This window comes from Pelobates fuscus, chromosome 9 (genome assembly GCF_036172605.1).
Source record: "Pelobates fuscus isolate aPelFus1 chromosome 9, aPelFus1.pri, whole genome shotgun sequence".
NCBI classification, from domain to species: Eukaryota; Metazoa; Chordata; class Amphibia; order Anura; family Pelobatidae; genus Pelobates; species Pelobates fuscus.
In genome coordinates, this window is record NC_086325.1 from 165,157,674 (window position 1) to 165,169,815 (window position 12,142).

At 43.3% G+C, this 12,142-nt stretch overlaps 1 protein-coding gene across 1 annotated transcript in view; it reads right to left on the bottom strand.

Annotated features, from left to right (window-relative positions):
* Positions 1 to 3,898: 3,898 nt before the first annotated feature.
* The window catches only part of MAMDC4 (MAM domain containing 4), a 29,306-nt gene continuing 21,062 nt past the window's right edge, over positions 3,899 to 12,142 (bottom strand). The window contains exons 22-28 of the mRNA XM_063433502.1: positions 9,873 to 10,006; positions 9,361 to 9,451; positions 9,078 to 9,227; positions 6,463 to 6,597; positions 5,380 to 5,507; positions 4,170 to 4,278; positions 3,899 to 4,032 (exon numbers count right to left, since the gene is read on the bottom strand). Coding sequence (XP_063289572.1) covers positions 3,899 to 4,032; positions 4,170 to 4,278; positions 5,380 to 5,507; positions 6,463 to 6,597; positions 9,078 to 9,227; positions 9,361 to 9,451; positions 9,873 to 10,006 — 881 coding nt within the window. The remainder of the gene's footprint in view (positions 4,033 to 4,169; positions 4,279 to 5,379; positions 5,508 to 6,462; positions 6,598 to 9,077; positions 9,228 to 9,360; positions 9,452 to 9,872; positions 10,007 to 12,142) is intronic.

Here is a 12,142-nt window from a genome sequence, read left to right on the forward strand (position 1 = left end):
AAATACCAGGGCCCTATTCTTAAAGTACATGTGGATTAAAAAGCATTTGATTTGAATGAATCCCTCCAAATACATTTTTGCACAAGTGTACTTGTTCGGTGATATTTTAAAGAAGCATTTATTTTCCTTTTTAAGTAGATGTTTTCTAGCTAGTATACAGCTTCTCTGATCACTTGGCTGAGATTACTACAAGCAACTCTGAAATATGTAGCTTTAGTTTACTAAGTGCAGGGCTCAGCATTTCTATTAGCCGTAAAAAAAAATGTAACCCTGGTGCAAGTGGAATAGGACTTTAAATTTTAAGCCCTGCAAAGTGCACATCTAAACATACCTGGGCAAAACAAGAAAATGTATTACAACTTTTGTGGTGGTTACTGTCATCTGTTGGTAGTGGCACTGACTTGTACTTTTACCAAATAATTTAAATTCGTTGCTCTGCACAGGCATTACCTCTGCAAACATGACGTTGTCAAATCCATCTATGGCACTACTCTGGCTGGACATCTGCGGGGCTTCAGCCAGGTTCCTTTTCCTTTTTCGATAAAAATAGTAGGCGGCTGTAACGCATGCCAACAGGAGCAAAACTCCGAGGACTATAGCCACTGTCGTTCCGGTGTTATTATTACTTCCTGCAAACAAAGGAGTTACATCCCATTAGCATAACACACTGAATGAGAGATCCTTGAATCAAATGTGTCCCATGTCCTTGGTGTGTAATTCCTTTAACATTATTAGCAAGAAATTACCGTCCGAATCACAAATGCCAATATGTATGGTTAGCACATTATTTAAAGGGGCAGCATAACCACTTCACTATTCATAACTATAGTGTTCCTTTAGTTTCAAAAATGTATTCCTAACACTATAGAGCTGGAGTAAATATTTAAGTCCCAGCCCCCTTCACAGGGGAGTTAAAAAAAGTGTTTACGTACCTTTTCTCCATTGCTGCGGCTGGCCCCGCCTCCATGGCTGAGATAATTTAATCTTTTTAGATTTTTAGTGAATCCAATGTTTTCCCCATAGAAAAGCAATGGGAGGCTATTGCGTATGTGTGGCATAAATCTGCATTGTTCCGCACCAATCAGCATCTCTATGGGGAGTGCTCAGCATCTCCATGCAGAGCTCTTACACAGGAAGTACCTCTAGTTGCCATCTGACTGATTACACCTACATATGTTACTAGGCAGCGATGTTAACACTCTGAAAAGGTAGCTTTGCTCCGAAAAGCCTGCAGGGGCAGGCTATAGACACCAGAATCACTACATAAAGCTGTATACTATACATTACGCTGTAGTGATTCTGGTGACTATATTGTCCCTTTAAACAGAGATGCTCAGCCTCTGGCAGCCTGGTTCCCAATGACTAAGGAGCGGGGGAAGAACAGAGCTCTGCTTCACATAATACCCGGGGTAGCAGGCTCCAATCCTTGGTATGAATGGAGCATAACTCCACCTCTCCCATATCGTATGATTGTCTAGTAATCCATAATAAAGGAGGGAAACTAAATGGAACGGACATCCCTCCTGTAGCTGGTCACTTTGAGTGCTGCCAGGGCCGGCGCTACCATTAGGCGAATAAGGCATTCGCCTAAGGTGCTGGCCTGTTGGGGGTGTCCCCTGGAGGTTTCCTGGTGGGCGGCCCTGCTGCTTTCTGGGCTGGTGTACTGGGTGAGCGGGCTCCATGGCCACCCCCAGCGCAGCCATTCAGCTGCTGGGCTCCCTCTGCAGCCTGTTAACTGCACATGGAGTGGGGTTTACTTTAACCCAAGCGGAGCACTGTGCTTCCTGCAGGTAGGGGAAGCCGGGACATGACTTGGTATCCGGCTGCCCCTGCCTGTGGACGCCGGAACCACACTGAGGGAAACAGGAAGCAGCCTGTGCTCACAGTGTAGGGCTCTCCTGCTCCCCCATCAGGAAAAAAAATTCTTCCTGCAGCCTGGAGGGTGCTGCTCCTCTTTCCCTCCATTCACCTCACTTAGGTGTGGCGCATCTGCAGTAAGGGGAACTGATTATTTTGTAGATGATTGTAAATTGGTGTGTGTGTCTATATGTAAAGTGGTGTGAGTTTGTGTTTGAGTGTGCATGTGACTGTGTTGGTGATACTGTGAGTGTATAAGTAACACTGTCTATCTCAGTGAGATTGTGTAAGTGACGCTGTGCATGTGAGTGTGTAAGTGGCACACTAACCACTCGCTGTATGTGTATTGATATATGTATTAGGCAGTGTGTGCAGGGGCGTATTAGCCGCAAGGCAAACAAGGCATTTGCCTTGGGCGGCATTTTCCAGGGGGCGGCAAAAAAAGCCGCCCCCCAAATGCCCAAGGCAAATGTCTTGTTAGCCTTGCGGCTAACAGACATGCTGGGCTGCTGCTTGGCGGGCGGCGAGGGAGCACTTCCTTTGAGCTGTCTGCTCAGCTCCCTCGCGCGCCGCACAGTGAGGCTGGGAGCCGGAATATGACGTCATATTCCGGCTCCGCCTCCCAGCCTCACTGTGCGGCGCGCGAGGGAGCTGAACAGACAGCTCAAGGGAAGTGCTCCCTCGCCGGCCGCCCAACAGCGCCGCCCGACCGCCCAGCAGCCACTGGACCACCAGGGAAAAAAGAAGGGCCCCCCCCCCCCAGCATTCCCAAAGGTAAGGAGGCTGGGGGGGGGGTTAAAGTAAAAAAAAAAAAGCCACTGGACCACCAGGGAAAAAAGAAGGGCCCCCCCCCCAGCATTCCCAAAGGTAAGGAAGCTGGGGGGGGGGTTAAAGAAAAAAAAAAGCCACTGGACCACCAGGGAAAAAAGAAGCCCCCCCCCCCCCCCCCCAGCATTCCCAAAGGTAAGGAGGCTGGGGGGTGGGGGTTAAAGTAAAAAAAAAAAAAAAATGTTAATGTGAGTGTCTGTTAGTGTGTTTGCCTGTGAGTGAGTGAGTGTCTGTTAGTGTGTGTTTGTCTGTTACTGAGTGTGAGTTTGTCTATTAGTGTGTGTGTTTCTGTTAGCGAGTGTGTGTTTCTGTTAGCTAGTGTATGCGTATCTGTCAGTGAATGTGTGTATTTAGAATGCGGGGCGGGGTAAAGGTTGGGTGGGGGTGGCGCCTGAGTTTTGTTCTGCCTAGGGCAGCACAAAACCAGGATACACCACTGAGTGTGTGCTCATGGTTAATTGTATGTAATAGGCAGTATGTATGCATGCGTGGATGGATGTATTAGGCAACGTGTGTGTATATGGATGCATATACTGGATGAGTGTGTTTATATTGGACATTGTGTCTCTCTCCTAAAAAGTCTGCCAGTCTCTGTTCCCTAAATGTCTCCCGAAGCCATTTGTTTTCTAAATTTCTCATTTAAAGGGATACTATAGTGCCAGGAATGCAAAGCTGGGTTCCTGGCACCATAGCTCTCTGCTTCCCCCTCCTCGTGCCTTCCCCCACTGCAGTGAAAAGGGTTAAAGACCCTTTACTTACATGCGCTAATGTCCCTTGTGCTGGGTTGTGGCTCTGCCTCCTCAACGCTACTGATGATGGGGCCCAAATGCGCATGCACGTTGAGTGCCACGTGCATTAGGACCTCCCCATAGCAAAGCATTAAATCAATGCTTTCCTATGGGGATATAGCTGACGCTTGATATCCTTGTGCAGAGCATGAGGATGTCCAGCGTCGGTTACCAGACCAAAAGTTAACATCTAGGAAGCGGTCTAGTGGCTGTCTAACAGACAGCCACGGGAGGCAGACTTGGTCCTGCAATGTAAACATTGCAGTTTCTCTAAAACTGCAATGTTTTACATTGCAGCACTAAGTGCAATAGGGACACAGCACCCATACCACTTCAGTGAGCTGAAGTGGTCTGGATGCCTATAGTGTCCTTTTAATGTCTAATGTGTCTCCTTCCCTAAATATCACTTCTTTGCAATTCAGCATTTAGAGAATAAACCTGTGAAAGAATGTAGTTGTATTCATGAGGGGGCGGCAAGAATCCTTGCACCGGCCCTGAGTGCTGCCCACCGTCCTGAAGAAGAGACGGTTTCCAAGAAACCGTGAGGGATCTGGCAGCCCTAATAAAGAGTCATGTTAAAGCAGAATGAGCGTTAATTTCCAGTAAAGTCCTGGATTGTATCATTAAAAAAAAATATATGTAACCATTTCAAAGTCAGATTGGAGTTTAATCTGTATCTGATTTTCATTAACTCACCCTTGTCTTCCTTCCTTGGAGTGCACGGCACGTCGGCTTTGTACGTCAGATCATCTAGGGACAGGGTAGCAGAGTGCGGTCTGGTCCCCTTAGAACCCTCAAATGCGATCTTTAAGGAGAATAATACAATAAACACGTATATATTGAAATGTTACCCCACATACCAACCTAGTTAATAATGCGTTCTGTCATTACGTTGGCCCTTATAGTGGCACTCCACTGCCCAAATTAAAATGATCTGTTTCACTATTTGCTAGATCTGTAGATATAACCCGACTGAAACCATGCATGTATTTAATTTAGCATTTTTTTATTGGGGTATATATCTAAAAGCTGCAGATCTTTTGTCTGCAGCCTTTGCAAGCCCTCCCCTTCTAACCACGCCCAGACTTTCTGTGGCTGTCCAATCACAGACTTCCCAATGTAGGGGGGGGGGGGTGTGTGTGTAACAATTTATAAAACTTGTCACTTGCCTTAGGAGCTAGTTTGCAAACTGTGTAGGGGTAGTTCGTATTAGTTAAAGGCTTGTGTTAAGGGTAGCTAGTATATGTTAAGGGCTAGAAGGAGCATCATGTATGGTGGCAAAGATAGCTTGTGTGGGAAGGAACCCATGGGGCATGTCTAAATTGCCCTATAGGTTCTCCAAATACCTGTCAATGGAATACATGTGTGGTATTGCTGTACTCTGCAGAGAAAACAAATCTGGAATCTTTAAAGTAGTATGATATAAAGGGCCTATGATATGTACCATTAAATTCAGTATGTATCGGGAATGTTTTATAAAAACAATTTTGGTAGAAAGTAATGCGAAAAGACTACTTATGCCCCACATAACACAGCCAGGTGGTCTTCCTTGCCAATCATATGCCATGGAGGGGGTTAAGTTCAGGTGGGGGCTGCTATTTTGTCCCAAAATTAACAGGACCTCAGTAAATCAATCAATCAATCAACAATTGAGAATGGCACATGTGGCTGTTCCTATAAACAATGTTTTTGAAAGAAAAACAAACATTAGCAGTAGATTTTTCAGAGGTTGGTGATAAAACTGTTAAATGGAAATATCAAACTGCTACAGTAACCTGAATTCAGTGAAATAAATGCCTTGTATTTGGCACGGCTGAGTTGGACTCGGGCTGATCGCTTAAGAACTGTTGTCCCTAAAAAAAAAAAAACACTAGGTGGCAGTAAACATTACAAGGATTTCTCTTACCTGGAACGGCACGGTACTGTTGATCTGTAGCTGTTCCTGCTCCCATTCACCACTGTGGTACCCACGGAGGGCCCAGAGAGGCTGCAGGCCATGACTACTGATGAGAAACAGGACAAGCTCCCCAAGATCTGGCTTGGTCAACCATAAACACAGCATGAAATATATTTTGATATTAGTATTTAAACCAGTTCTTCCAAGCTACTAAAATAATCCTCATTGCACTAAAAGTGTCATTCTCAGTAAAACCAAGGCAGCAAGAAGATGTGCCCTCAACTTAAAGTGCAGAGTGAAGAGAACATGTCTATTATAAAAAGACTGGGTTGTAGATAGAGGGAGTGACCTTCTATCTGAGGTGTATTGGTCAATACGGTGGGATAAAATAAAAATACTTAAAACAGACTGATCGCTCCCTGAGTGGGAAACAACCAACAATCGAACGAGTTGGCCAATGGCAGAGTTACTTTAACGCAATACTAACATTTCTATTTTTGCTGTTTTATAGCAAATTTATCCCAAAAAACAATATCAACATGTGGGTTTGTTATACAGCAAGCAAATGTTTATATATAACCAGTGAAATCTGCTTCCTGAACCCAGTAACGGGTGCCGCCATTTTAAATCATAATTGCTAGCAATGTCCGGCTGTGTATGCCAATGTACTTATATTTCCAATGATCTCCCTTTTTACTATAAGTCACATTGGCTCACGGGTTTGTGTGCCTATTGACATTCTCAGGAGCCTACGGCAGCGGATTGCTGGATGTAGGCGTGTCATAACCGTCATGTTTCCAGGGCACATAGAAAGCACTGTCCTGCAGTATGTAGAAATCAAATACCGCAGCTAGTAAATCAGGTGATAAATCAATGAGGAATCCTGCAGCTTATAAATTATACAGACTGCAGGGAAGCATTTTCATGGGCAGCCAATTGATAGGATGAAATTGTGTTCACATGAAAACTTGGTGGATATAGCAACCTGTGACAGATGAATCATGGGAAATTAAAGCTACGTGTTTTTACAGAAGAATGAGTGAAATCTTACTAAGTTTTATATATAGATATTAATCGAAGTGGATTACTCACGGCTATGGTCTGAAGAATCGGTACGATACCAGAACGTGAAACAGGATCCGGCAGTCTTGGGGAGGTGTTCGCTGATCAGCCAGGCTGTGCTGCCCTCAATGTGCATTGCTCCAGTGTCCACAAAGGCGTAATGTCCTAAAATGACAGAGAGTGAGCCAACGGCACGTTACACTCCAGATACAATGTGTCGTCACAAACCGCAAATTCCACAACAATATGGAATGGCCCTACAAACAACTGTCACTGGATAGATATTTTTGTCCAACCCAAAGCTATTTAAAAGCTGTCCTTGGGTGATGCTTTTTTTTATTAACTCTCAGCAATTTTATTTATTTACATTGTATTAGATATACACCAATTTAACCTCCACAGTGCCATGTGCATTGACGCATTGCATTACAGAAGGTATGCCCAATTGAGCATGTACTCATACAGTGTGTTTCTATTGATGCACGACTTGTGAACGTAAATTGAACTTTTATGACATCCCCATGGACATGGAAGCAAGTACAGGTGACACTCGAAGAAATTAGAATATCGTGCAAAAGTTCATTTATTTCAGTAATGCAACGTAAAAGGGGAAACTAATATGATATAGACGCATTACATGCAAAGCAAGATAGTTCAAGCTGTGATTTGTCATAAGTGCGATTATTATGGCTTACAGCTCATGAAAACCCCAAATCCACAATCTCAGTAAATTAGAATATTACATGCAATCAATAAAACAAGGAGTGTACAAAGAACAATATCGGACCTCTGAAAAGTATAAGCATGCGTATGGACTCAGTACTTGGTTTGGGCCCCCTTTGCAGCAATTACTGCCTCAATGCGGCGTGGCATGGAAGCTATCAGCCTGTGGCACTGCTGAGGTGTTATGGAAGACCAGGATGCTTCAATAGCGGCCTTCAGCTCTTCTGCATTGTTCGTTCTCATGTCTCTGATCTTTTTCTTGGCAATAGAGAATAGATTCTCTATTGGGTTCAGGTCAGGCGAGTTTGCTGGCCAATCAAGCACAGTAATCCCACGGTCATTGAACCAGGCTTTGGTGATTTTGGCAGTGTGGGCAGGTGCCAAGTCCTGCTGGAAAATGAAGTCAGCATCCCCATAAAGCTTGTCTGCGGAAGGAAGCATGAAGTGCTCCAATATCTCCTGGTAGATGGCTGCGTTGACCCTGGACTTAATGAAGCACAGCAGATGACATGGCTCCCCAAATCAACACAGACTGTGAAAACTTCACACTGGACTTCAAGCATCTTGCAGTGTGTGCCTCTCCATTCTTCCTCCAGACTCTAGGTCCTTGGTTTCCAAATGAGATGCAAAAGTTGCTCTCATCAGAAAAGAGGACTTTGGACCACTGAGCAACAGACCAGGTCTGTTTTTCTTTAACCCAGGTAAGACGCTACTGACTTTGCTTGTTGTTCAGGAGCGGCTTGACAAGAGGAAGACGACATCTGAAGCCCATGTCCAGGATTTGTCTGTGTGTGTTGGCTCTTGATTCACTCACTCCAGCTTCAGTCCACTCCTTGTGAAAGTCCCCAACACATTTGAATGGCCTTTTCCTGACAATCCTCTCCAGGCTGTGGTCATCTCTGCTGCTTGTGCACCTTTTTCATTCACACTTTTCCCTTCCACATAACTTTCTATTAATGTGCTTTGATACAGCACTTTGGGAACATCCAACTTCCTTCGCAATTACCTTTTGAGGCTTTCCCTCATTATGGAGGGTGTCAATGATGGTTTTCTGCACAACTGTCAGGTCAGCAGTCTTCCTCAAGATTGTGATTCCTACTGAACCAGACTGAGAGACCATTTAAAAGCTCAGAAACCCTTTGCATGTGTTATGGCTTACTTGGCTGATTAGAGTGGGACACTGTGAGCCTAGAATATTGCACCTTTTCACAATATTATAATTTACTGAGATTGTGGATTTGAGGTTTTCATGAGCTGTAAGCCATAATCATCGCACTTATGACAAATCACGGCTTGAACTATCTTGCTTTGCATGTAATGCGTCTATCTCATATATCAGTTTTCCCTTTTACGTTGCATTACTGAAATAAATGAACTTTTGCACGATATTCTAATTTTTCAAGTATCACCTGTATGTTTTTTACTTACCTTTCCTGAACTACTCACCCTAGTAAGCACTTCCACAGCATTTACTGGAAAGAGGAAGTGAGGGTCTGTGGGAAATGACCTCTGTAATAGGAGAAGCCTTCCTGTAAATTGTGGCTTCACAATTAAACTTTCACAGTCAAAATTTACTTATTTTTCAAGCTGAGCTTTTTGGCCAAATATTTGCAATACTCCTGTTAATGCAGAATTCCCATGAATTGACATTTAGTGAATAATCTCAAATGTTTCCATGTATGGGAAGGCTGTGAGATACGATAGCACCATAAGTTCATAGGATGTAAAAGGACAAACTAAAATGTGTGGGGTCTGAAGAGTGAGGTTTTATAACCGCTAACAGAATAAATTCCATCATGGAAATCCTAAGGAATTTTCCATTTTAACACCATATAATGTAGTATATGTGACATTCTAGGGTTTTTGATCGGGGTAGTAATTATCCATGCAGTGATGTTCTTGCAACTCTGACATTATTTTACCTTCCGTGGTACCCAGAGTGTGGTCTTTTTCAGGTATCGAGCCCCTTGTGGATAGGGCAGCCCCGCTGGTCCAATCCCAATCATATGTATCCATCAAAGGAATATGGGTATTAGTCCACGCACAAGAACCTGACTCGAAGCTACATGTGGCTGGGAAACAGCAAAGAAAGATAACATTGTTTATTAGGTTTGTCAGGTTTTGGTTAGAGTATACTGCTGTCCTTCCTGAATGTAACCAGAATACACTACACAGGAAAACAAACATGATTAGCTGCACTGGTACCTGGCTCGTGACAGTGATGATGACTGATGTGAATGTCATCCACAGCAATAAAGCATTGGTCACCTCCTGCTCCAACAGCTTCAAGCTTTATCTACAGAGAGATCATAGATACAATGAGATTTAATAACCTACAGTGAGATCAGAGATACCATAACCCACAGAGAGATCAGAGATACAATGAGATCCCATAACCTACAGAGAGATCCTACTTACAATTAGATCCGATAACCTACAGATAGACCAGAGATACAATGATCTCAGACCTACAGAGAGATCCTATGACCTACAAAGATACAAGGATATCCCATAACCTACAGAGAGATCAGAGATACAATGAGATCCCATGACCTACAGAAATACAAGGAGATCCTCTAATCTGAAGAGTTGCTAGACTGGTTCTCTCCTATTGTATCTGTTTATTTGTCTCTTCTGAACTTTTTCCATTTATTTCATTTCCCCCTGTATCCCAGCCCATCACACTATCCCCTCCAGTGAGATAAAACTCTTCTTACCATCCACTCTTGGTCAGACTGGAGTCCCACACTTTTGTAGTGCCAATCGCCACTGTGCGTCTCACTCACGCTAAGCAGGCGAGTCTTCACTTGTTTCTTGCCTGTATTCTCCACCAGATCTACATTCAGAGTTCCTGTGAACAAAGACTTCTCCATCAGCCACAATTCCCATATTAATAAATATGAGCAGCTCAAAGAAAGTCGAGTAAAAGGGAAAGCAGCAACCGTCCCACAGCCTCAGGTCGCAAACATTTTAAACCTACTCAAGGCTAATTGCTTAATGTAGCAGAATGGCCCTTTTCCCTGCCCTTTGTTCGGATGTTCGTACCCCTCATTCGTTTACCAAACTCCCATCTGTGTGGTCCCGGAGTTCAGTTATTTTAACAACCGACCACCCCTGGCTGTTAACCTCAAATTGCTCATTAAAGAAAGGGTTTCCCCTGTGTGGCCGCCGTTTGTATTACTGAATGCACGTGTGCAAACAAACAGCAGCCATCTTGTCTCTCGAACGTGGGCAGCGGTATATGGTCGCCGACGGCCTGGAACTAATTTTGGCTACTGGACCCCACGAACACCCGGTAAACTATTACCGCTGCCCATTCAACTTCCCGAACCAGTAGGAGAACGTTGTTCAGGAGCCCTAAACTACCGAACAAGGGGAACGTTCGTATGCTGGCGGCCAGGGGGAGCTTTCGTCAGCATTCGTGCAAGAACTCCCTAAAGAAGACCGGTTAAAGCCTAAACTCCTCTGGAACTATTTTGGGGCATCACCTCATGGTCGACCAGTCTAAACTTCACTAGAATGGCGTTCCTAATCTACCGAACGGATCTGAGTGATATTTTGACAAAGTGGGCGCTCAGATCCCTTCTATTCGGTGAACTAACTTTTGTGGAGTTATGAGATATTAAAATATGTTTTATGTGGTTTTACAATATTGTATACTTTCTGTACCTGGGGGGTAATGTAATTAAATAGTTGTTCTTACTCAATTATCTCCCAGGCACAGAGGAGGAGTCTGTGAATTTTTGATTTGTCCCTTGTCCCCTGTCCCCACTCAGGTCCACCAGGGGAAAAGCCCTGGAATGTAATTTAAGAAACCCCTTGCATGGGGAGTTGCATAAAAGCCAGCTGTGGCTGAATAAAAAGTAGTTGACTCCCAGAACTGTGTGTCGTCCAGTTACTGGGGGGATTGTGCCTTGGATATTGTTTTGCTTCCTTGGCTACAAGGAGTCTACAGCTGAGATATTGATGCTGAATATTGGAGCTCCACTACACTTAATTTGTACTGTCACACAGGAAATCAGTGAATATCCGTAGTATAAATTAGAAATCAGCTACATTTTATGAATTTACAGCTGCGTGATATGTGAATTAAATATTCCTAGAGCTCTGGAATTTACAAACCAATCATTAGTGATGACGCAGGACCCTAAAATATGGAATCCTGTGTTCCAGTAATGAGAATTGAAAATATCTCATTTGAACCATTTTGTCAATTAATTTTTTATAGACATATTAATATGAAATGATTTAACTACTAAAGGTGCATTTAGCATTTCAGTAGTTTACAAGTACATCCCATGGTCTAGACTCAAAGTTATAATTAACCAGCTTATTGGAACTCAGTTATTGACCTTGGAAGGTTGAACAAATGACTCGATCTTGCTGGGAGTGAAACTTATATTTTAAGTCTAACAATATTTTAGCAGTGTGTTTGAGATCTGATCCGAAATATAAAAATGCATCCACAATGGACATATTATTCCCAGAACTAGGATATGAAATGGCCACAAAGCTCAAAGAGGCTATACCCCCCAGTAATCCAGTCAAGCAGTCCATATGTTCCTTAATCCAATACAATCGATCTAGTAGAACATGATGCTAGACAATTTGGGATGGGCAACCCGCTCAGTGAATGATATTGTGTTTTGTTAATTTAATTTATTTCTGTGTGGAGCTTTATTTGTTTAATTTGATTGAGTATAGTTACACAGTTAGGCTGAAAAGAGAAGTGTCCATCAAGTTCAATCTTCCTCACATGTGATTTTCCTGTTTTTGCTGTTGATCCAAAAGAAGGCAAAAAAAACCCAGTTTGAAGCACTTCCAATTTTGCAACAAATTAGGAAAAAAATTCCTTCTTGACAGAATGGCAGTCAGATGTATCCTTGGATCAAGCAGCTATTACCATACAATTGAAAAACTATATCCTGTATGCTTTTATGGTGGAGTTATTATAACCATTTTAGTATGAAATAACGGAAGCCACATT